General features: G+C 42.2%; 1 protein-coding gene across 1 annotated transcript in view; it reads right to left on the bottom strand.

The window, feature by feature from the left end:
* LOC122541280 (complement C4-like) overlaps positions 1–25,678 on the bottom strand; it is a 65,125-nt gene extending 39,447 nt beyond the window's left edge. The window contains exons 1-5 of the mRNA XM_043677904.1: positions 25,442–25,678; positions 13,850–14,011; positions 3,962–4,021; positions 3,268–3,361; positions 2,418–2,583 (exon numbers count right to left, since the gene is read on the bottom strand). Of these exons, the coding sequence (XP_043533839.1) occupies positions 2,418–2,583; positions 3,268–3,361; positions 3,962–4,021; positions 13,850–14,011; positions 25,442–25,663 (704 nt within the window). The 5' untranslated portion in view covers positions 25,664–25,678. The remainder of the gene's footprint in view (positions 1–2,417; positions 2,584–3,267; positions 3,362–3,961; positions 4,022–13,849; positions 14,012–25,441) is intronic.
* Positions 25,679–26,513: the final 835 nt, after the last annotated feature.

The following is a 26,513-nucleotide window of genomic DNA, read 5'->3' as shown; positions in this document are numbered from 1 at the left end:
CAATTTCCAATATTGGCTGTACTAACCCATAATTCCCTGGTTCCTCTCAACCACCCTTTTTGAATATTGGCGTGTCATTAATGACTTTCCAATCTGTACCAGAGCCCACAAAATCCTGTAAGATGAGAACTAATGCATCCTCTATTTCTACAGCCACTTCCTTAAGTACTCCGAGATGTAGAATATCAGGCCTTGAGTATCTATCTGCCTCAATCCCATCAATTTTCCCAGCATCATTTCTCTACCAATATAGATCTCCCTCAGTTCTTCCTTCACACTAAATCTTACTTCTCCAACATTTCTGCCCTATTTTGTGAAGACAGAACCAAAGTATATATTCAGTTGCTCAGTATTTTTTTTGTACCCTATTATATATTCCCCTGTTTCTGCAGGACACCACTATTTGTCTTCAACAATCTCTTTCTCTTCGTGTACTGAGAGAAACTCTTAGTGTCAGTCTTTATGTTCCCTGCAAATTTACTTCTGTACTGTGTTTTCCACTTCTTTACTGAATTCTAACCTCGGATCTTTTTTTCCTTATGCTTCTTTATGCAAATATGTATGCTTCTTTCTTGGATCAGATGCTATCTCTAATTTCCTTTGTAAGCCATGGATTGGCCCTCTTACTCATTTTACTTTTGTGCCGGACAGGAATAAACAGTTGTTGTGGTTCCCCCATGCGTTTCATGAATGTTTGCCGCTGTCTATCCACTGGCATCCATTGAAGTAACTCTTCCCAGTCTATCAAGGTCAACTCACGCCTCATATCTTCAAAGTTTTCCTAATTGAGATTCAGCACCTGGGTTGGACTGTTTGATGTGTCCCACAGTCTTTGGAGTGTTATTCAATTCTATTAATCACATATGCTCTCCCTCTTGTCCTGTAATACATTCCTTGAAACGTTCAATGACCTTTTGCTTTTAAATCTTATTTCATTATCAATCTTGATAAAAAAAATTCTATCATGCTATGGTCACTCATCCCCAAGCCGTCTTGCACAGTGAGATTGGCAATAATCCCCTTCTCATTACAGAGTACCCAGTCTAAGATGGCTTGCTCTCTAATTGGTTCCTTCACATATTGGTCAAGAAAGCCATCCTGTATATCTTCCAGGAATTCCTCCTCTATGGCATTATGGCTAATTATATTTGCTCAATCTATGTTTAGATTAAAATCACCCATGATCACCAATACTCCCTTATCACATGCATCTCTAATTTCCTATTCCAAGCCATTGCCAACATTGCCACTGCAGTTTGGGATTTTTTTTGCCTCTTGGTATTTTTCAGTTTTACCATAGAGACTCCATATTCTCAGAGCTAACATCCTTCCTCACTATTGTGTTAATTTCCTCTATAAGCAGCAATGCCACTCTACCACCTCTTTCCTTATGCCTGTTGTTCCTAAATACTGAATACCCTTGGGGCATTCAGACTCCATTCCTGCTCCCTCTGCAGCCATGTCTCCATCATGCCAATTATATCATACCTGATTACATCTGTCTACGTGCTCCGTTCATCCATTTTGCTGCAAATTCTCCACTCATTAAGGTACAAAGCCTTTAGGCTTGTTTATTTTAAACAATGTTTGTCTCACTCCCAATACTTTTCTCAATAGCCCTATTTGAATTTTGTCCTCGGTTTCTCTGTCTATTCTTTCCTCATTCCTTTTTCTCCCATTGTTTTTTGTCTTGCCCCTCCTTCTCCCACTCTGGCATATTAGTTTAAACTCTCCCACTTGAGCAAACACTCCCCCTAATTGCCAGTCCTGCCCAGGTGTATTTACACAGGTCCCTCCTCCCCCAGAACTGGTCCCAATATCCGAGGAATCTGAAATCCTCCTCCTGATACCATCTCTTCAGCCATACATTCATCCAATCAGTCCTGTCATTCCTACTCTGACTAGCACGTGGCACTAGTACGAATACTGAGATCACTACTTTTGTGGTCCGATTTCTTAACTTCCTTCCTAGCCCCCTGTTTTCTTTTTGTCAGACCTCATCTCTTTCTTTACCGATGTCATTTGTACCAATGTATACCATTGACTGTTCAAACATCCTTGCCCAAAATGCCCTCTACCCACTCTGAGAGATCCTTAACACTAGTACCAGGAAGGCAACATGCCATCCTGGTGTCAAATGGAAGAGACATACTGGTCAAGCTAAATTGGGTAGATGTACACTCTTAGTGAAAGAAACATGTGTTTTAATGTGAGCTGATGGAGGAAGCCATTGAGTGAAAGTATGACATGTTGAGAAAAGGCAACCATTCTCGAATACAGCAAAAAGAATGAGAATAAAAATTTACAGCTTTAGTATCGGGCTAAAATTTATACTGAATACAAGACAGAATTTTTCATTGACTTCATTGGTCAATCATCTCTATCTAAAAATGTTAACTATATTAATTAATACTAACCAGTAACAGACTTTATAGTAAATGGTTTGACGATTTTCTGTATCTGGAACATCCCTTTTCCTTCTTGAACGAACATCGTGCCAACCTATGGTGCCAAGCTGTGAATCAAGCGGTTGAGAGTCATCGTCTGTACATTCCTCATCAAAATTAGTGTAATCGTCTGGTCCTGTGCAATAAAAGAAAAGGAACAAACAGACCACTCATGTTTGCCCATAATTTTGCTCATGTTTATGAACAGAATATGCAATTTCATCGGTTTCACTGATGTGTCTGTTTCCTCCCAACCTGTTCAATGTGAAAGGCATAATATATTTTAGCACACAGGAAACCAGCTGATTGTTTGATCTGTGCCACAGCCTTTGGAGCGTTATTCAATTCTCTTAGTTACACATGCTCTCCCGCTTGTCCTGTAATACATTCCTTGGAGCATTCAATGTCATTTTGCTTTTACAACTTATCACCATATTCTTTTAAATCTCAGTTTTCTCTGAATCTTGTTCCATGCAATGCACATCACACTCAACTGTGAATCTTACTCCTGACATGAGAATTGATGAGGAGGTCTGGGGTCGTAACTGTCTCATGGTTTATGAGGGAATTCTCTATAAAGGGCCATGCAGAGCTACACAGTTAAGTTTGTTTGACATGCTATTTTCTATCCTTCAAAAATATGCTGAATTTCAAAATGATCCTCAGCCTAATTTAATACAAATCCAATACCCCACCATCAGTAAAACTAGTATATCTGTATTTTAATTTGAGTTTAATTTTACACACTTTATTACTTTTATAAAAAGAAAACTATATTTGAGTCAAGATGACATTTCATTCCCTGATCAGTTATACTTACTCTTAAACTCCACTTTTCCTTCGATAGTAACAGAGAGGTGAACCTTTTTGCAAGCACCGAGAGGCTCCTCCAGTTTATGGTACAGCTTTCGGAACTGTTAAGTATCACAAGTATATTCCTGTTAAACATTAATTCCTACTGAAGCAGCATTAAGCTAAACTTGCGCTCGCATAGGACAGAATGAAATGAAATTATTGAGACTTACAAAAGCAGGGAACTCTTTTAAAAAGGAGTTGCTCTTAGACCAAAGTTCCATCCAAGTGTGAGCCCATAAGTTCCTCACTCTCATAAGTGTGAGCCCATAAGTTCCCCATTCAAACTATCAAGCAATTAACGAAAGCACACCGACAAAAAACACCAATATTAACATTTCCTCTCAGCTTTTGACAGTGATAGGAATCCATGTTCAATATCTGCTGGTATTATATATCAATACAAGTGGGGTATCTGTTCCAATCTGGATAATAAATCATTCTAGCCATGCAACAAGCAACTTACTGTCATTTTATTTTCAGATTACTGTGTATATGTACATACATATGTAATATATATTTATACACACACACACATAACACATTTACGCCTGAACCACTAACCTCAAGGATATTTTAAAATAAACTCTTCATACCTGAATGCGAAAGAAATCACTGAGGTTATCACATTTAGGAATAATATCAACATTCAAAGCACTCACAGTCAGTGTTCCATTCCCTTGACCAGACAACTCAATGCGCATCTTGGTTCCAAGTGGAAACTATAACAGGAATTATATTTCATTATCAGATTCTTCATTGCATCACCAATGTTTCTTTGTTAGATTGAAACGTAAAATAATGAGATGACCATGAACAGATTGACCAACAATGTAATCTTGTGTGTTGCCGGAACTGATAATCACAACCATTGAAGATCAGTGTTCATTAAAAAGCTCCTCTTATACAATTCAGTACGCTTTGAGAAGCAGTGATGAATATATTTCCTGAGGTTCAAATAATAAATGCCAAATTAATTCAAAGGAACAGTGTTATGATTGAAAAAACATTGAAAATCTCTTTTCATCATGATACCTCTCAGATCGCTATTAGTCAAAAGAAATAGTTCAAAACAATTCTTTATTTCCTGATGAAAAGCAAGTGTACAGACTTCATTTTCACATCTCATCCAAGAGAAAGAGGAATTCCTGCAAGAGTGCATTGTCAGACAATAAGACTCCCAAAATAAGAGTCATTTGGCCCATTGGATTTCCTCCATCTTTCAGCGAGATCATGGCTGATCTGGTTACATTTATGAGAACAAAACACTTTCGCCAATCTCTCCTTTTAGCTAATACACTCCAATCCAGGGACATCCCTGTTTCTTTCCATGTCATACCTTGTCACTTGAAATATTTCTGGATCACCTACGAATTTAACCGCGGTACATTTGCGTTTTTCTTCCAAATTATGAATAAACAAGCTCAACAGCTGCGATCCCTTAGTGTTAGCTCATTTCTGACTGACACAGCAACCCTGCCTCCTCTGCCCAATTGCCTGTCCTTTCTACAGGAAAAGGGTCATTGGGTATTTAGTTCTCAACTCTTAATCCCTTCCAATCACGTCTCTGTGGAACCCTCAACTTCGTATCTGTCAATTTCAGGCTGCACTCCAAGGTCATTCACCTTGTTTCATACACTCCCTGCAATTAAATACAATACCCTCAGTCCTGCATTGGCAGCCACCCTTCTCATCTGCTATACCTGAAGTGAGATTCCTGGCCCTTTCCATGCTCTCTGTCCGATTACTTGTTCTAGAAACTCTGTCGAGCCCTTCTAACATTTTCCAGAATTTTCCGTGCAACTGAACCCACCCACTCCACACTTTTTAATTTAATGCTCTATGTTATCGACCAGGCCAAACCCCCTCAAAGCATTTCAAGAAGGTAGCCCAGACCTTAACTATTCTCGTTGCTTTAAGCAGGTGTACAGTGGCTATTCCAGGAGAGATGCAGCTGGCCCAACCACTCCGTTTTCAACAAAAGAGGATCTACTTTTACATAAACAAAAGAAAACCAAATTTGGAATAACATAACTATTTGAAAACCCAACTGACACTTTTGCAAATTTATGATGCTGTTCCAAACACTTGCATCACTCCCCATAAACACCCCTTGGCAAAAACAGTACAATCCAACACAGATTCCTACAGGAGAGAGAGAGAGAGAGAGAGAGAGAGAGAAACAGAGAGACAGAATTAGCATGGAACTGCTTCTTTGACCAGCATCCTCAAAAATTGACTGCTTGCTAAAACCAAACCAATCCAAATCTTAAACTGGGAGAACTGGCCACTCCCCTCTCATTGTACAAGTGCTTTAAAAAAACAAAACACTGCAAAGCTTCTTCAAGTCAATAAACCCAAACATATCGAACCCTCTGCCTGTATGACTCATCTGACAAAGAACAGAACATAACCTTGTTAAAGGCACAGCATTGTCTCGCCTAATTATGCAGTTTGCCAGGATTCTTGCCTTAATATGATTCAAGTGGAGGCCATATGATCGGAACAGCCCCCTCCCTCCCTCCCCAGTACTGGTGCTGGGGAATCTCATGAATTTCAACTCAATTCTGCCACAACAATCTTTGATCTTCATAGTGTTATGGACCAGACCAGGCTCCCTCAATACATTTCACGAAAGTAGTGCAGACTCTAACCTTGCGAGTTGTTTGAAGCAGGTGTAACGCAGATATTCCAGGAGGGATAGTTAGTCAAACCACTTAGTTATAAACCAAGCAGAATTTATTTACAAGATTACCAAAAGAAACACAAACAAAAGTGAACAGAATACCAAATAACTTAACTTGTCCCAAAACCCAACAGATTATGCCAACTTAATGATGCTGTTCACAATACTTGCAACAATCCCCATAAACACCCCTTGTCACAAAAGGTAAAATCAACCACAGGGTCTTACAGGAGAGAAGTCAGACAGAGAGTACCAGCATAGAGGGATTCTTTGAGTCCAGCAACTTCAAAACTGCCTGCTTTCAGTGAATTGCCGGACTGCCAAAACCAAATTAAACCAGAGAAAAGCTGAGTTGGGAGAACTGGCTATGCCTCTTTCATTGTATATGTGCTTTATTTTCAACTTGAAAGCCTTTTGCCTGAGGCAGTACCTGTTAGCTGTAATCAAATTGGCCCTAAAACCCTTCAAACTTAGACTTTTTGAAGTCTGTGTCTTCTATAACCCCGCTGAAAAAAAGAGGCCGGGGCAACATAACCTTGTTTAAGGAGCAGCAGCAACACAATAGAATAGTTACAGTTAGAAACAGGCCATTCAGCCCAACAAGTCCACATCAACTCTCCAAAGAGCATCCCACCCAGCTTCACCTCCCCCCCTACCATCCTACCTTTGTAACCATACATTTCACATGTCTAATACACCTTAATTACATATTCCCACCCTCCTCTCATTTATCTCTCCATCCTTCAGGCCTGTATTCCTGATGAAAGGCTTTTGCCCAAAACGTCGATTTTCCTGCTCCTCGGATGCTGCCTGAACTGCTGTGCTTTTCCAGCACCACTCTATATTCCAAGACACCATGGGAACTTAGCATGGCTAATCAATCTAACTTGCACATCTTTGGACTGTGGGAGGTAACCGGAGCACCAGACGGAAGCCCACGCAGACACAGGGAGAACGTGCAAACTCCACACAGGTAGTTGCCTGAGAGTGGAATTGAACTCGGGTCTCTGGCCCTGTCAGCCAGCAGTACTAACCAGTAGGCTACCATACTGCTCTTGTTCACACTGTGCCAGTTTGCTCAGATAAGAAGCCAGAGATTATTACCTTGCTGGTTCTGCTTTCTAATTCAGCATCTAACTGCTCATTATTCCTTTGCAGAACCTCTTTCTTCTATATCGATGGTACCTATATAGACCATGACAACTGGATCTTTCCCCTTCCCACTCAACGTTGCTTCGTAGCTGAGATCAAATAGCCTGAACCTGGGTACCAGGCAGGCAACACAACCATTGAGATTCTTTATCCCGGTCGCAAAGAACAGAGCTAATTTCCCTAACTATGCTATCCCCGATTTTTACTATATTTCACTTTTCACCCCCACTTCAGTAGCTCCCTGGACCACAGTGCTATGGTCAGTTTGCTCATCCTCCCTACTGCTTCCAGTCTCAGAGTGGGGCGGCATGGTGGCTAAGTGGTTAGCACTGCTGCTTCACAGCACCAGGGTCCCAGGTTCGATTCCAGCTTCAGGTGACTGTCGTGTGGAGTTTGCACACTCTCCCCGTGTCTGCCACAGACCAAAGATGTGCAGGTCAGGTGAATTGTCTGTGCTAAATTGCCCATAGTATTAGGTGCATTAGTCAGAGGAAAATGGGACTGAGTGGGTTACTCTTCGGAGGGTCAGTGTAGACAGCTTGTGCTGAAAGGCCTGTTTCCACACTGTAGGTAATCTAATCTAATCGTTCACACAGACAGCAAGAAAGTCAAACCTGCCAGATAAGCTCAAGGGCTAAGGTTCCTTTAGCACTGCCTCCTGAATCCCTCTAATTGCCTTGCTCTTAGTCACAGTCTAGTGTCCCTGGCCACTGAGCGAATTTGAGGCAGTTAATCCTAGCTTCCTAAAACACAGCATCCCCAGGAACATCTTCCCCTCCATGAATTTTTGATTGGTTGAAACTCAGGCTTTAGGTCATCAATGCTGAGCTCGAGTTCCTTGAGCACCTAATATTTGCTACAAATCTGGTCACTGTGAACCACAATGGGGTCCACCATCATGTAGTTACAAATCATCACCTGGTAAGTCCATTTTAATTTCTCAGTTCTTAATTTGATTCAGGAAAATGTTCTGGTCTTTTAATTTGTACTCTCTAACTATTTTTCCAATTTACTTTCAATTTGAAAGTGACATGCAATATATTGTCAAATTAATCACGATCACCAACCAATGAACTTATGATTCACCAGTGATGTCCCTCTTTTGTGTTGGATCCCTGATTGTGAGTTGAATTTACCCTGTTTAAAAAAAGAACTTACTTACGAGCAATCAGGCAACAAAAAGGCAAGCAAGTATCTTCTCTTCCCCTCTGTATTGATCTCGTACCTTGCCACCAAATTACCCGAACTTTATACTCACTCCAGCTATGTTTCACTCTCATGATCTCTCCTTCCTGATTGTGTGAAGTTTCCTGATCCATGCTAAAATGTTACCTTCAAAACCTAAGTTCTTACCATATTACTGAACTTTTTATTATTATCTTTTTGATTGCTTTTTGTAAGTCCAAATACAATACATCTACTGGTTTCCCTCTATCAATTCTCGTTTAGACTTCCTCGGAAAATACTAACACATTAGCCAGGCCTGATTTCCCCTTCATCAGGCTATTCTGATTCTGTTTGATTATATTATGATTTTGCAAATGCCCTGCAATTACTTCCTTCATGGAGATGAATTAAGTATCACAGCTCCCACTAGGGAAGTAGTATTAAACAAACTAGTGGGCTAAAGGCAGATAAAACCCTTGACCCTGATGGTTCACACACTAGGATTCTCAATAAAATAGTTATAGAGTAGGTTGTAGAGTAGCATTGATTGTAATTTTCCAAAAATGTTTAGATTGTAGAGAAGTACCAGAGGATTGGGAAACTGAGAATGTGACATTCCTATTTCAAAAGGGAGAGAGGCAACAAGAGGTTAACCATGAACTGAGTCTGTGCTGAAGTGTTCAACAGATTGGCTAGCATCTGCAAGATGCAATTCTTCCTCACCCCTGACTTAACACGCAATCATTTTGAAAATATGGCCACTGGCCACAAGTGAGAACAATCTCTCCGGACATACACTATCAAGCTCCTTAAGAATCTTCAACATTTAAAAAATATCGGGTTTGTTTCAATCTTCTAAACTCCAGTGAATAAAATCCCAGACTGCTCAATCTTCCCAACTCAACAGTTCTCTTTCCTATGCCTGAAATCAAACCAGGTTGATCATAGAACACAGATCATAGAACAGTACAGTACAGAACAGGGCCTTCAGCCCTCAATGTTGTGCTGACCTTTTATCCTACTCTAAGATCAAACCAACCAACATACCCTTCATTTTACTATCATCCATCCACCTCTCCAGAGTAGCTTAAATCTCCCTGATGTATCTGACTCTGCTACCACTGCTGGCAGTGCATTCTGAGCACCTACCTCTGACATCTCCCCTAAACCTTCCTCCAATTACCTTAAAATTGTTCCCCCTCATGATAGCCATTTCTGCCATGGGAAAAAAGCTCTCTGACTATCCACTCTAACTATGCCTCTCATCATCTTCAAAGTTAAAAATCACACAGCACCAGGTTATAGTCCAACAGGTTTATTTGGAAGCACTAGCTTTCGGAGCGCTGCACCATAACCACCTGGTGAAGGAGCAGTGCTCCGAAAGCTAGTGTTTCCAAATAAACCTGTTGGACTATAACCTGGTGTTGTGTGATTTTTTTTAACCCCAGTCCAACACTGGCACCTCCAAATCACATCTCATCATCTTGTACACTCATATCGAGTCATCAGTCATCCTTCTTCGCTCCAATTAGAAAAACCTTAGCTCTGCAACCTTTCTTCATAAGGCATATCCTCCAGTTCAGGCAGCATCCTGGTAAATCTATTCTGAACCCTCACTAAAGCTTCTGCATCCTTCATATAATGAGGTGACCCAGACCCAAATGCAATGCTCCAAGTGTGGTCTAACCAGGGCTTTATAGAGCCGCAGGATACCTCGCAGTTCTTAAAGTTAACCTCCCTGCTAATGAAAGCATACACCCCCGTACACCTTCTTAACAACTCCATCAACTCAGATGGCAACTTTGAGGGCTCTATGGACATGGATGCCAAAATCCCTCTGGTTCTCCACAGTGCCAAGAATCCTGCCTTTAACCCTGTAATCTGTATTCAAATTTGAGTTTCCCAAAATCAACCACTCTTCACTTTTCCAGGTTGAACTCTATCTGCCACTTCTCAGCCCGGTTCCTGTCAATATCCCGTTGAAACCTTCAACAGCCCTCCTCACTTTCCACAACTCCACCAAACTTTGTGTCATCAGCAAACTTGGTAACCTACCCATCCACTTATTCATCCTAGTCATTTATAAACATCACAAAGAGCAGAGATCCCAGAACCGTTCCATGTTGGACACCACTGGTCACTGAGCTCCAGGCTGAATACATTCCATCTACTACCACCCTCTGTCTTCAATGGGCCAGCCAATTCTATATATAGACCACCAAATTTCCCTGTTACCCATGCCTCCTTAATTTCTGAACGAGTCTACCATGTTTTGCTAAAATCAATGTACATCGCACTCACTGCTCTACCTTCATTAATGTGTTTCTTCACATCCTCAAAGAATTAAATAAGCCTTCTGAGGCATGATCTGCCCCTCACAAAGCCTTGCTGACTATTTCTAATCAAGCTATGTTTTCCAAATAATCATAAATTATCTCTCAGAAGCCTCTCCAATAATTTGTCCACAACCAACGTTAAACCGATTGGTCTGTAATTCCCAGGATTATCCCTATTCTCTTTCTTTAACAAGGGAATAACATTTGCCACCCTCCAATTATCTGGCCCTAACCCAATGGACAATGAGGAGGCAAAGATCATCACCTCGCATAGGATGTATGGTCTCGTATATCAGTGTATTTGTTTAGATTAGGAGACCAAAACTGTTGTCATTACACCATTTTGATTTTGACAAAAGCCTTGCTTAGCTTTAGCAAGATCTCCCCATTTTTGCACTAAGTTTTCTTGGTAATAATTGGCAGAAGTCCATTTGCCAACCAAATTATTCTCTGAAGTTGAATGCTCACTATTTGTGATACTTGCGTGATGATTCCTGGATCACTCTGCTCCAGCACTGAGCAGCATTTTCAGGTTTAAAAGATTGTAACCTCATTTATTTGTGATTCTTGCATTGTGACTCCTTGATCAATGCTCTTCTTCAGCATTGAGTAGCATTTTCAGGTTTAAAAATTTTTTACCTTATCTATTCTTCCTGTCAAAATGTATACCCTCACATTTTCCCATATTATATATCTACTCCGTCATTTTTTGCTTGTTTACGTAAACTGTCTCTGTCACTCTTCCTGTCATCTTCCCTTCTTGTGTTCATGCTATTTTTTATGTCATCTACAATTTCGACAAAATTCCATTTTACTCTAATTCATACATAAAGTATAAATGATTGGGACCACAGCACAGATCGCTGTGGCGTGTTATAAGTTATATAGTTATAACAATAGTTATAAGTTGCAGTCCTGTTGCCCCTTTTACTCCCAACGTGGCTACTTCTATTAGCTATCAAGTCCTGTGTTCATATTACCCTTGAGTCCATGGGCTGTTACCTTATTGAGTCATGCTCTGTGTTGCACCTCATCAAATGCCTTTTCGCAATCAGAATGCACTACTTCCACAGAATGTTCTTCATCCATACTGTTTCCTTCCTTCTCAAAGCACTGTAACAAGTTCATCAGGCTTCATTTCCCCTTTATGAAGCCATGTTAATTCTGCGTGATTTTATAATAGATACTAAGTACTTTCTTATTCCATTTTTTTGTTGCTGGTTCGAACTCAGGTTCATCTAAATGGGCAATACTCGCTGTTTGTTTTGTCTGAATATCTTTTTTTAATAACGGCATTATGTTCACAGTTTATCAATTCTCTAACAATTTTACAGAATCTAAGAATACTTGGAAGATTATTATCAGTGCACCCATTGCCTCAGTAGCTAAATCATTCAACATCAGAGAAGGCAACCCATCATATCCTTCTAACATGTTCTCAACTGAAGATCGCAATTGAAGTTACGTTTCTGGAATTCTGCACACTGAAATTCACCTTTAATAATTTGCTAAACATTACTAGGAAAATAAATTGTGATCCAGATGTAGGAGTTACAGCAACTCAACTAATGTTTTCAAATGTAAAGTTTCAGTACAGCAGGAGGACTTTCAATCATTATACATGTAGTAACTCCTGAAAACGGCGATAAAGTTCATCCAAGTCCAACCTGCTCTTCCTCCAGCATCCTGTGATGTATTATCTCCAAACCCTCCAAACAGTAACCCACCCAGACCCATTTCCCTCTGACTAATGCGCCTAATGCTATGGACCAATTCACCTAACCTACACATACTTGGACTGTGGGAGGAAACTGGAGCACCCGAAGGAAACCCACGCAGACACAGGGAGAATGTGCAAATTCCACACAGACAAGGCTAGGATCGAACCTGGGACCCTGGTGCTGTGAGACAGCAGTGCTAACTACTGAGCCACCGTGCCATGCCCATGCAATGAAAAGGAGTGGGGGTAGCTGAATTCCTTGGCTGAACTCCAGTTGGCTGTGATTACTGTTGCTTAAATGGATAAAGGTAAAGTTCTTTGTCATGAGGAAAATTTCCTCCTTACCCTCATCTTCTTTGTTTTATCCCTATGCTGGAATTTATAACTTGTCAAGATGTTTCAGAGGGTGGATTGCATATGGAATGAATTTCCTAAGGAAATGGTGGATGTGGGTACAATTACATCATTTAAAAATGATTTGGAGATGCCAGTGTTGGACTGGGGTGTACAAAGTTAAAAATCACACAACACCAGGTTATAGTCCCACAGGTTTAATTGGAAGCACACTAGCTTTCGGAGAGTCGCACCTTCATCAGGTGGTAGTGGAGGGCTCAATCCTAACACAGAATTTATAGCAAAACTTTACAGTGTGATGTAACTGAAATTATACATTGAAAAGACATTTGGAAAAGCACCTGAATAGGACCAGGATCTGGCAGGTGTAACTAGTTTAGGGGGGTAGCTGAATTCCTTGGCTGAACTCCAGTTGGCTGTGTCCTGACACCTGTGATTACTGTTGCTTAAATGGATAAAGGTAAAGTTGTGTTCTTTGTCATGAGAAAAAATTCCTCCTTACCTCATCTTCTTTGTTTTATCCCTATGCTGGAATTTAATCCCTATGCTTGTCAAGATGTTTCAGAGGGTGGATTGCATATGGAATTAATTTCCTAACGAAATGGTGGATGTGGGTACAATTACATCATTTAAAAATGATTTGGAGATGCCGGTGTTGGACTGGGGTGTACAAAGTTAAAAATCACACAACACCAGGTTATAGTCCAACAGGTTTAATTGGAAGCACTAGCTTTCGGAGCTTCGCTCCTTCATCAGGTGGTAGTGGAGGGCTCAATCCTAACACAAAATTTATAGCAAAACTTTACAGTGTGATAACTGAAATTATGCATTGAAAAGACATTTGGAAAAGCACCTGAATAGGACCAGGATCTGGCAGGTGTAACTAGTTTAGTTTGGGATTATGTTCGGTATGCACTGATTGGACAGAAGGGTCTGTTTGCATGCTGTATGACTCTATATATAAAATATGTTGCTGAATGGATTGGGTTTTGTATGATTTCTTTCCCCATAGACCTATGATGCTCTAATATGTTATTATTTTGCATAGTGGAAAATGCATTTTGAAAGCAACGGAACATTATTGATGAAGAAGTTGACACATAAATTTCTGTGATTTTCCTAACTACAAACTTACCTTCAATTCTTTCTCGGTCAGAGCATTACGTCTGCGCAAATGAATCCTGTTCTCCATGGAGCTTCCAAAAACATTGAATTGAATTTGCATATTGATTTCTTCTTCCCTCTTCAGAAATGCAATGTGATATCGTGATAAACCTTCCAAGGCAATCACAGTGTCCTTCAATGAAGCAAAAACTGACTTTTAGATTCATGGAATTATTTCAGCATATGAAGGGCAAACATTTTCCCTGCATACTGACCGAGATTGCAATTCAGATATCAATTTATCGTATGGTTCCAATTTTACATTTCACAGGATAGTCATTGCAATGTCTTAGAAATGTTGATCATGGAAAATTGTCACTGTTTTTAAACATTATGGCAGATTTTCAACATCTTGCATCTGCCAGCACACGGCCCATATCCCTCCAAACCCTTCCTATTCATATACCCACCAAATGCCTCTTAAATGTTGCAATTGTACCAGCCACCACCACTTCCTCTAGCAGCTCATTCCATACACGTACCACCCACTGCGTGAAAAAGTTGCCACGTAGGTCTCTTTTATATCTTTCCCCTCTCACCCTAAACCTATGCTCTCTAGTTCTGGACTCCCCGATCCCAGGGAAAAGACTTTGCCTATTTACCCTGTCCATGCTTCTCATGATTTTGTAAACCTCTATAAGGTCACCCCTCAGCCTCCGGCGCTCCAGGGAAAACAACCCCAGCCTGTTCAGCCTCTCCCTATAGCTCAAAAAAGATAGAGTGAAATTTGTTAAGTGTATTCAGGAAAGTTTCCTCAAGCAGTGGAGAGAGGCTCCTAATCGGGAGGGGGCAAAACTCGACCTACTCTTTGCAAACAGCGTGGGACAGGTGACAGAGGTGACAGTAGGGGAGCACTTTGGGACCAGTGACCATAGTTACGTTCATTTTAAAACAGTTATGGAGAGGGACAAAACCAGTCCACAGGTTCAAGTTCTAAATTGGGGAAAAACAAATTTTGATGGAATCAGACAGGAGCTTGCAGAGTTTAATTGGAATAGTTTATATGCAGGCAAACGGACCTCCAGAAAGTGTGAGGGCTTGAAACATGAGACAATGTGAGTTCAAGGTCTGTATGTTCCTGTGAGGGTGGAAGACCAGGGGGGCAGGAATAGGGAACATTGGATGACAAGAGATATTGAGGCTTTGACCAGAAAAAAGGCATGGGTCAGATACAGGCTAGTAGGATCAAGGGGTTCCCTGGAAATACATAGTTTACTGCAGGACTTTACTGAAGAAGGAAATCAAGAGGGCAAAAAGCCAGCACGAGATAGTTTTTCTGAGAAGATTAGGGTGAACCCAAAGAGATTCTTTAAGTATATCAGAGGAAAAAGAATAGTTGGAGAAAGAATAGGACCCCTGAAGGACTAAATTGGGCATACAAGGTTAAAAATCACACAACACCAGGTTATAGTCCAACAGGTTTAATTGGAAGCACACTAGCTTTCGGAGCGACACTCCTTCATCAGGTGATAGTGGAGGGCTCGATCGTAACCCAGAAGGGTGGTAGACGTAGTCTATATGGATTTCAGTAAGGTCTTTGACATTGCCCCTCCCCCAAGTCCCTCCTCCCTACCTTTTATGTTAGCCTGTTTGGCACACTTTCCTCATTCCTGAAGAAGGGCTTATGCCCAAAATGTCGATTCTCCTGCTCCTTGGATGCTGCCTGACCTGCTTCGCTTTTCCAGCAACACATTTTTCAGCTCTTTGACAGATAGGCTGCTCTGGAAGATTAGATCACATGGAATCCAGGGAGAGCTGGCAAATTGGATACACAATTGGCTTGACGGTAGGAAGCAGAGGGTAAGAGTGAAGGATGCTTGTCGGACTGGAGGCCTGTGACTAGTGGTGCGCCTCAGGAGCCCACTGCTGTTTGTTGTCTATATCAATGATTTGAATAAGAATGTACAGGGCGTGATTAGTATGTTTGAAGATGACATTAAAATAGACAGTACTGTGGACAATGAGACGTGGAAATTGCAGCAGGATTTTGATCAGCTGTAGAAGTGGGCTGAGAAATGTCAAATGGAGTTTAATATAGAAAAGTGTGAGGGTGTGAATTTTGGAAAGTCAAATCAAGGTAGGAGTTTCATGGTGAATGGTAGGGCCTTCAGGAGTGTAGTGGAACAGAGGGATCTTGGAATTCAGGTGCATGGTTCTCTGAAAGTGGAGTCAGGGCAGTGAAGAAGGCTTTTTGTACACCGACCTTCATCGGTCAGGGCATTGAGTATCGAAGTTATGTTGCAGATGTACAGGACATTGGTCAGGCCACACTTGGAACATTTTGTTCAGTTTTGGTCACCTTGCTCTAAGAAGGATGTTATCAAACTGGAAAGAGTGCAGAAGACATTTACAAGAATGTTGGCAGGACTCAAGGCTCTGAGTTATGGGGAGAGGTTAGATAAGCTAGGACTGTTTGTTTAGAGGATAGGAAACAAGGGGGATGCTGATACAAGTGTATAAGATCCTGAAAAGCAGGGAGAGGGTGAATGCACCAAGTCTTTTGACCAGCAGAAGTAGTTGAGGCGGGTACATTAACACCATTTAAAGGCGTTTGGACAAATACATAGATAGGAAAGGTTTAGAAAGATATGGGCCAAGTGCAAGGAAATGGGGTTAGCATGGATGGACATTTTGGTTGGGCTGATGGGCCTGTCTCCATGCTGTAGGATTCTTAGACTGTAAGGCAACTTGCCTATTGCACAGCGACACTCTTACACAGCTTTGAATGCTATGGCTAAAAACTAAACACGTAAGTTACACAAAAGCATCAACATGCGACTTCCAATAGTATCTGGTATTTCTGGTATCCATGCTAGCCACTAGAGAGATCCTGGAGACTGGTAAGTAGCTAATGTTGTTCCTCTGTTCAAGAAGGGAAATAGAGACAATCCAGGAAATAATAGACCAGTGAGTGTCTCATCGGTGGATTGGAAACTGTTGGAGGCAATTATTCAGTATAGGATTTGCATTCTTATAGAAAAGCAGGCCTAATTAGGGACAGTTAGCATGGGCTTTGTGTGGGGCAGGTCATGTCTTACTAACTTGACTAATGTTTCAAGGAGGTGCTGAAGGTGATCGATGATGGTCGAAGCAATCAATGTTATTTACATGGATTTTAGTAAGGCATTCAACGAGGTCCCTCAGGCAGACTCATTCAGAGCCAGGGAACTATAGATCAGTGAGCCTGACATTGGTGGTGGGCAAGTTGTTGAAAGGAATCATGAGGGACAGGATGTACATGTATTTGGAAAGACAAGGACTGATTAGGGATAATCGATATGGTGTTGTGTGTGGGGAAACATGTTTCACCAACCTGATTGAGTTTTTTGAGGAAGTAACAAAGTGGATTGATGAGGGCAGAGCAATAGATGTGATCTATATGGACTTCAGTAAGGCGTTCGACAAGGTTCCCCATGGGAGACTGGTTAGCAAAGTTAGATCTAATGGAATATAGGGAGAACTAGCCATTTGGATACAGAACTAGCTCAAAGGCAGAAGACAGAGGGTGGTGCTGGAAGATTGTTTTTCGGACTGGAGGCCTGTGACCAGTGGAGTGCCCCAAGGTTCGGTGCTGGGTCCACTACTTTTCGTTATCTATGTAAATCATTTGGATGTGAGCATAAGAGGTACAGTTAGTAAGTTTGCAGATGACACCAAAATTGGAGGTGTAGTGAAGAGTGAAGAAGGTTACCTCAGATTACGATGGGATCTTGATCAGATGGGCCAATGGGCTGAGAAGTGGCAGATGGAGTTTAAATTAGATAAATGTGAGGTGCTGCATTTTGGGAACGCAAACCTTAGCAGGACTTAAACACTTACTGCTAAGGTTCTAGAGAGTGTTGAAGAACAAGGAGACCTTGGGGTGTAGGTTCGGAGCTCCTTGAAAATGGAGTCGCAGGTAGATAGGATAGTGAAGAAGGCATTTGGAATGCTTTCCTTTATTGGTCAGAGTACTGAGTACAGGAGTTGGGAGGTCATGTTGTGGCTGTACAGGATATTGGTTAGGCCACTTTTGGTATACTGCGTGCAGTTCTGGTCTCCTTCCTTTCAGAAGGATGTTGTGAAACTTGAAAGGTTTCAGAAAAGATTGACAAGGATGTTGCCAGGGTTGGAGGATTTGAGCTATAGAGAGAGGTTGACTGGGCTAGGGCTGTTTTACCTGGAGCACCGGAGGCTGAGCGGTGACCTTATAGAGGTTTATAAAATTATTAGGGGCAAGGATAAGATAAATAGACAAGGTCTCTTCCCTGGAGTGAGGGAGTCCAGAACTAGAGGGCATAGGTTCAGAGTGAGAGGGGAAAGATATAAAAGAGACCTAAGGGACAACGTTTTCATGCAGAGGGTGGTGTGTGTGTGTGGAATGGGTTGCCAGAGGAAGTGGTGGAGGCTGGTACAACTGCAACATTTAAAAGGCATCTGAATGGGAATATGAATAGGAAGGGTTTGGAGGGATATAGGCTGGGTGCTGGCAGGTGGGTCAAGATTGGGTTGTGATATCTAGTTGGCAGGGACAAGTTGGACCGAAGGGTCTGTTTCGTGCTGTACATCTCTATGACTCTATAATGTGTTTGTCACATTCTCAAAGAATTTAATAAGGTTTGTGAGTCATGACCTGCCCATCACAAAGCTGTGCTGACTATCACAAATCAAGTTATGGTTTTCCAAGTAATCATAAATCCTGTCTCCCAGAATCCTCTCCAATAGTTTGCCCACCACAGACATATGACCGACTGGTCCGTAATTCCCAGGATTGTCCCTATTCCCTTTCTTGACCAAGGGAATAATATTTGTTACCCTTCAATCATCTGGTGCTACTCCAGAGGACAGTTAGGACGTAAAGATCATCATCAAAGTCACAGCAATCTCTTCTCTCACTTCCTGTAGTAACCTTGGGTATATCCCGTTTGGCCCAGATGATTCATCTATCCTTAGGTTTTTCGAAATTTTCAGCACATCCTCCTTCCTAACATCAATGTGTTCTAGCATACCAGCCTGTTTCATGCTGTCCACAGAAATGTCAATGTCCTCTCAGTAATGAATACTGAAGCAAAGTATTGATTAAGGACCTCCCCTACCTCCTCCAACTCCAAGCACAATATCCCTCCACTATCCCTGATCAGCCCTACCCTCACACTGGCCATCCTCTTGTTTCTCACATAAGTGTAGAATGTCTTAGGGTTTTCATTAATTCTACCCACTAAATCTTTTGAATGCCTCCTGCTCGCTCTCCCAAATCCATTCTTCAGTTCCTTCCTGGCTACCTTGAAACTCTCTAAAGACCTTTCTAATCCTTGCTTCTTCAACCTTAAGTAAGTTTCCTTCTTCTTTTTGACTAGATGTTCCACATCCCTTGTCAACCAAGGTTCCTTCAACCTACCATCCCTTCATTGCCTCAGTGGGACAAACCTATCCAGCGCTAATCAGTAGGTACTTTCTCAAGTTAGACAAAAAAGAGAAAATGCTGGAAAATCTCAGCAGGTCTGGCAGCATCTGTAAGGAGAGAAAAGAGCTGACGTTTCGAGTCTAACTGACCCTTTGTCAAAGCCATGACAACAACCTTGTTACTTCTGCACCTTTCCAAACTCTGCCTCCCAATCTGCTCCTCCGTGTCCCTGTTGCTATTGTGAGGGGGTAGGGTTCTGTAGAAAACTCTCAATTAAGTGACTGCTCCTTTCCAGTTTCTGACTTCCACCCATGCTGCCTCTGAAGACAAACCCTCCTCGATGACCTCCTTTTTAGTAGCTGTGACACTATCGCTGATTAGCAATGCCATAGGTAGTGAACCTCTTTTATCTCCCCCATTCCTTTTGAAACATCTAAACCCCAGAACATCCAATAACCATTCCTGCCCCTGTGATATCCAGTTCTCCAGAATGGCCACAACATCATTGTTCCAAGAACTGATGCATGCTCTCTAAGTTCATCACTCTTATTCCAGATACTTCTTGCATTAAAATAGTCCCTCTTCAACACATCACACTGACTGCACCTTTGTCCTGTCAAGTGCCTATTCCACCTGAGAGACTCTCTGCATGCTGTATCTACCTGATCACTACCTACTCCATCAGCTGATCCATTGCTCCGTTTCCCACCCCCTGCCAATCTAGTTTACACCCTCCCAAAGAGTTCTAGCAAACTTCCTGCCCAGGTTATTGGTGGTACTCATCCTTCTTGTACAGGTCCCACCATCCTCAGAAGATATCCCAATGATCCACATTTCTGAAGCCCTCTCTCCTCCACCAGCCCTGCAGCCACATGTTCATCTGTACTCGCTCTCTGTTCCTAGCCTCACTAGCACGTGGCCCTGGTAGCGATCCTGAGATTACTACTCTGCTCGTCCTGCCTTTTAGCTTCCAATCTCATTCCCGATATTTTGTCTTCAATTCCTCCTCCCTTTCCCTACCTATGTCACTCTTACTGATGTGTACCACAGCTTCTGGCTGCTCTCCCTCCCCCTAAAGATTCTTTTCTGATACATTCATAAAAAGGAGTTGAAACGTTTGGTGCTGGAAAAGCACAGCAGGTCAGGCAGCATCCGCGGAGCAGGAGAATCGATGTTTTGAGCATAAGTCCTTCAACTGGAATAAGGCTGATGAAGGGCTTTTGCTCGAAACATCGACTCTCCTGCTCCTCGGATGCTGCCTGACCTGCTGTGCTTTTCCAGCAACACACTCTTCAACTCTGATCTCCAGCATCTGCAGCCCTCACTTTCACCTTATCCATTGAAAGGAGTAAACTTCTGAGCCAGAAAGTTTACTAACACTGTTAGGAAGAACTTAAACTATTTTGTCAGGTGCTGGTGCAGGACAGGTTCATTCAATAAAAGTGAAGCTATGTGACCTCACTTTTACTGTTCGGTGTACTATAGAAACACAGATGAGATAAGGATGCAGATTGACAGGTTGAATTGTGATGTTCTTGTATTACAGAGACAGGGTTGAGGGACGGACAGGACTACCAACACAACATTTTGGGATCTAGGATCTTCAGGTGAGATAGAAGAAAGCATAAAAGAGGATATGGTGTCACATTATTAATGAAAGAATCAGTTCCCCGAATGAGAAGGGATGATATCTTTGAAGAGTTGTCAAATGAGGCTTTGTCCAATAGAGTTTAGAATGAAAAGGGGGCAGTGTTACTGTGAGGAATGTATTATAGGCTCCAAAACAGTCAGCAGGGAAAGGAAGAGAAGATACGTAGACAATTTACTGAATCATATTATCATAGAATTTACAGCACAGAGGGAGACCATTCCAAGCACTGTGTCTGTATGAACTGCCAAATGAGTCTCATTCTCCAGCTCTCTATCCATAGCCTTTGAAAATCGAATGTGTGAAGATAACAATAATGGTTCAGAAGGTGCAGGTTTCTTGACAAAGTATTCAGGATTGCTTTCTCTCCAAGCATGGAAATGGTCCTGCAAGGAACACTGCAGTACTGGACCAAATACTGGGGAACAAAGCTTGACATGCGTTTGAGGTGTGAGTGGTAGCAATAAAATTAATTATGAGAAAGGGAAAAAGAAGGGATTGGGAAAAATTGGATTTTGGGAAGTTAGATTTTAATATAATTTGGGAAGATATTTCAAAGTAGATGAGAAGCAGTTACTTAATCTATAGCAGAACAGTAGGAGTGTTCAAAAGTTGCTGAGGACAATATAGGTCAAATAAGTTCTTTTTAATGTTAAATGTAGGAACAATAAGCCAATAGCCCTGGAGGTCTATAAACATTCAGGATCAGATTTTAAAGAAAGGAAAAGGGAGGTGTATAACAGGTATCAAAGGAGCAAATCTATGGAGTCCCAGTGAACTATATAGATGCACAAACACCATTATCCTCGATGAGGCCAATATCACCAGCATCAAGGCACTGCCCACCCATAATCAGCTACGATGGGCTGGGTGTATCATCCTTTTGACTGTCACGAGACCCCCCCCCCCACCAAGCAGATGCTCTATTCCCAGCTTTAAAACAGCGGATGAGACCCAGGTAGACAAAGGAAGAGCTTCAGTGATAAACTCAAGAGTGGCATTCCCCTGACACCTGGGAATCACTGGCCCAAGACTGTTTAAAGCAGAAGAGGAGCATCTGGGAATATGTCAAACACATTGAGACTTGCCTTTGGAAAAAAGTGGAAGCCAGACAAAAACAGTGAAAGGAGCGCAATGCCACATCAATTTCCCTGCCCATCCCTTCCCACAACAACCTTCTGTAAGTCTAACAGAGCTTACGATAGCCACCAATGGACGCATCCTGAGGGTAGAGGAGAATCACCCATGTCTGTGAGGGAAAGCCAATGACAATGATGTTTTGTGCACAGGGGAAGCTTGCCAAAGCAATTAGGAGATCGAAACGAGGACATTTAACCAACATTGGTGAGCAAGATGTGAATTAGGGAGAATCCCAAAATCTTCCACAAGTGTATTAAGGGGAAGAGAAAAAACAGGGAAACAGTGGGACTAGGGGGCAAATCTGTGGCTTGAAGCAGAGGGCATTTGTCAGTTATTAAGTAAGGACTTCACATCAGCCTTCATTCAGGGGAAGGTGGATTTGCGAAGATAGACTGTGAGGGTTCTTGAGCAGGTTTAATAGTGAGTGGGGAGGTACTAGAATTTTTAGTGCATTTAAAATTGGATAATCCCAGGTCTGGATGAGTTAGATGCCAGAATGCTGTGGGAGATGAGGGAATAAATCCCATTGGTCCCAATCCAGAGCTTTCAAACATCTCTAGCCACAGGGGCAGTACCAGAGGACTGGAGTACAGCTAACATGGTTCCACTCATCACGATGTGTGATAAAGGCAAAGCAAGGTCTTCCAGACTGGGGTGAGTCTCCTATCAGTGCAGGGGTAAATATTGGAGCAAGTTTGGAAGGGCAGGCTTAATTTCCATTTAGAGAAGTGAGGTTTGATCAGCAATGCTTAGCATAGCTTTGTTGGGGGTGGGCAGGGGTTGGGGCATGGTGGCCATGGTTTACAAACGGCACAGTGGCTCAGTGTTTAACACTGCTGCCTCACAGCGCCAGGGTCCCAGGTTCAATTCCTGCCTCAGGCAAATGTCTGTGTGGAGTTTGCATACTCCCCCCCCGTGTCTGCATGGGTTTCCTCCTGGTGCTCTGGTTTCCTCCCACAATCCAAAGATGTGCAGGTTAGATGATTTGGCCTAGCTAAATTGCCCATAGTGTTAGGTGCATTAGTCAGAGGGAAATGGGTCTGGGTGGGTTACTCTTCGGAGGGTGGGTGTGGACTTGCTAGGCCAAATGGCCTGTTTCCACACCATAGGGAATCTAATCTAAGCCTCAATGAAGTGACAGAGTGTGGAGATGAGGGTTGTGCAGTTGATGTAGTGCATATGGATTTCAGCAAAGCTTTTGACAAGGTCCCACATGGGAAACTGATAAAGGTCAAGCTGTGGGGTCCAAGGTCATACAACAAGTTCATAGAATCCCCTAGTGTGGAAACAGGCCATTTGGCCCAACAAGTCTGCACTAACTCTCCAAAGAGTATCCCATCCAGATCCATTCCCTATTACATTTACATTTCCTCTGACTCATGCACTTAAACTACACATGCCTGAACACTATGGGACAATTTAGCATGGCCAATTCACCTAACTTGTATATGTTTGGACTGTGGGAGGAAACCGGAGCATCCAGAGGAAATCTGCACAGTCACGGGGAGAGTGTGCAAACTCCACATAGACAGGTAGTCACCTGAGGCTGGAATCGAACCCGGGGCCCTGGTGCGGTGAGGCAGCAGTGCTAACCACTGAGCCACTGTGTCGCCCAGTTGGATCCAAAGTTACAGATTGGTCAAAGGGGCAGGTCGGTGGCATATGGAATGTTAACCCTGATAAGTGTAGGTGATGCAATCGGGAAGAACAAACAGGAAGACCAATCATCTCGGAGAAGGTGAGGACCGCAGGTGTTGGAGATCAGAGTCGAAGAGTGTGGTGCTGGAAAAGCACAGCCAGCCAGGCAGCATCCGAGGAGCTGGAGAATCGACGTTTCAAACATAAGGGCTACATCAGGAATGAAGTTCTTCCTGATGAAGAGCTTACACTTGAAATGTTGATTCTCCTGCTCCTAGGATGCTGCCTGACCGTCTGTGCTTTTCCAGCACCACACTCTTCGACGAAGATGAAAACTCATCCAGTAAATGGCAGGATGTTAGGAAGGACAGAGGAACAGTATCATCTTGGGGTGCTTGTGCACAGGTACCTGGACATGGCATGGCAGCTTAAAAGGACAGTTAAGAAAGCAGACAGCCGAACAGTTGTGCAGGGCTTTGGCTTGGCCACAACTGGAATACAGTGTGCAGTTCCCTCCTTCCCACTGTGGAGTGTGTGTGGGCGACGTCCACTAGGTTGTTTTCTGGGTTAACGCATTTCAACTCTGTGGCGAGTCTGGATCAAGTTGGGTTGTTTTCTTTGGAGTAGAGAAGGTTGAGGGGAGTCCTTACTGGGGTGAGGCTTCTGGATTATGAGGGGTGGAGGTAAGATAAATAGAAAGAAGCCACCTCCCTTTAGCAAAAGGTCCATTAGCGAGGGGATATATGTTTAAGGTGAAAGTCTTAGATGGAATTTCAGCAAAGAAAAGACACCCAGAAGATGGTGGGAATCTGGAATGCGTTGCCCGGGACATTAGTTGAGATGGATAACCTGAAAACAGTTAAAACGTAGTTGGATGAGCACTTGAACTGCAATAGCATTCAAGATTATGGGCTTATAGCTAGCATGTGAGACAAATGCATATTTAGTATGTTTTGTGTGGTCTTGGACTCAGTAGAATGAAGTGCTCCTTCCATGCTGCAGAATTCCCTGAGTCTATGTTACTGGAGCAGGAACACTGACTGGGGACATGATGTCATCTCGAAAATTACAAGAAGAATAGGTAGAGTTGATAAATTGAAAGTATCCAACAGGAGATTTAAAGAGGATCTGAGGAACCTTATTTGTTTTGCGTCAAACCTGTGGTGAGAGTGTGGGAGAGGCAGAATCCCTGATAACATCGAAGAAGTATTTAGGTGGGCATTTGTGATGCCAAAGCATACAAGGCTCTGGGCCTACTGCTGACAAATGTGATTAGAATGGCTTGAGTCTTACCTCTTGTGGGCACAGATATGATTTTCTGAAGGGCCTCTTCCACTGCCAGAGCACTCCATATTGCCGACTTTCAACCATTTTATGACAGGTTTGTGAATGTTGCAGAAACAGATAGGTTTCAAGGACAGTGCCGAAAGATAAACTGATGCAGAGCCATAAAGCGTTTAGGAATTTAGTTGCCAATTGTTGTCAAGATACCCAGTTATGCATCAGTTTATTAAGGATCAACATTTTCAAAGAATTAAAATTTGTGCCAATGCATTAACCATGCAGATAAAAAAAATCAATGTCCAATTTGATTGCAAACAGTAACAACTAACTGTTATTAATATTAACAGCCATGGAAAATTTCAATGCCTGTTATTAACATTAACAGCCATGGAAATATCTCAATGCCTGTTATTAACGTTAACAGCCATGGGAATACCTGAATGCCTGTCAGTAGGAAGTCAAGCATTTACCTGTGTCGATTGAAATCCACCACCATAGTTTTGTTGCTGAGTTAGCCATCTCACAATTGGTGCTGCATAGTCAATGTCATTCCTTGACAATGCCTGAAGTAAGGCATACGCAGTGGTTTCCACGGTTATAGCTGAAGCCTGTGCTGTTTCAACTGAATACAGGTTCTCACTCTCCAACAATGTTTTGTCAGCTTCCCAGTAACGAACATCAGAATCTGTCATTTGGAAAAAGGAATTAGCTGAGCATAAAGTTGACATGACAAGGATTTTATTTTGCATTTGACCAACAGAACAATGGTTTTGCTGGTGAAGACCTCATCACTGATGTCTACAACATTTCCTCTGCTTCCAGCTCAGTGATGGGTCCTTTTGGTCGAAAAAAAGAGGCACCTTTGAATTGAAAGGATCCAGGATGAGCTTTAGGTTCTCATCAGACTATGCTACAATTTTTACAAGATGTTAAGAACGTAGGAGTAGATGAAGCAATTCATAGCCTCCCTCTGGATGATCTTCTCACTCCCCTCCTGAGGGAGTATCAGTGAAACTAGCTTTCACACAGTTCAAATCATTTCACACAATATCAAGAAATGATTGCATGTTCTGGATACTGCAAATGTCAGGGATCCTTGCAACGTTCCACCAACTGTACTGAAACACTATGGTCCAAGGTTAACCACATCCATGGTAAATGTTTTCCAGTAGATTTTTAACACTTGTTTAACATTTAGCTAGAAAGATGGAAAATTGCTCAGGTATGACCTCTCTCCCAACAATCAGACAAATCAACCTGGACAATTGCGACCTCATCAATCTATTTTCACACGATAGTAAAGTTGTGGAAGGTGTGGACGACAGTGCTGTCAATCAACACTTGCTCAACGACAACACACTGTTACTAATGCTCAGTTTATTTTTTTGTCTTGCACACGTTTCTCATGACCACCTTCAGCATTTGGTGTAAGTATAAACAGAGAAATTGAATTTGAAAAGGAAGGAAAGTGCAACTGTCACTTATATCAAGGCAGCTTCTGATCGAATGTGGCATTAAGCAGCTGAATAGAAACTTGAGTCA

Source organism: Chiloscyllium plagiosum, chromosome 37, assembly GCF_004010195.1.
Source record: "Chiloscyllium plagiosum isolate BGI_BamShark_2017 chromosome 37, ASM401019v2, whole genome shotgun sequence".
Taxonomy (NCBI): domain Eukaryota; kingdom Metazoa; phylum Chordata; class Chondrichthyes; order Orectolobiformes; family Hemiscylliidae; genus Chiloscyllium; species Chiloscyllium plagiosum.
Note: the sequence above shows the minus strand (reverse complement) of the source record. Positions and strands in the feature narration are given on the sequence as shown.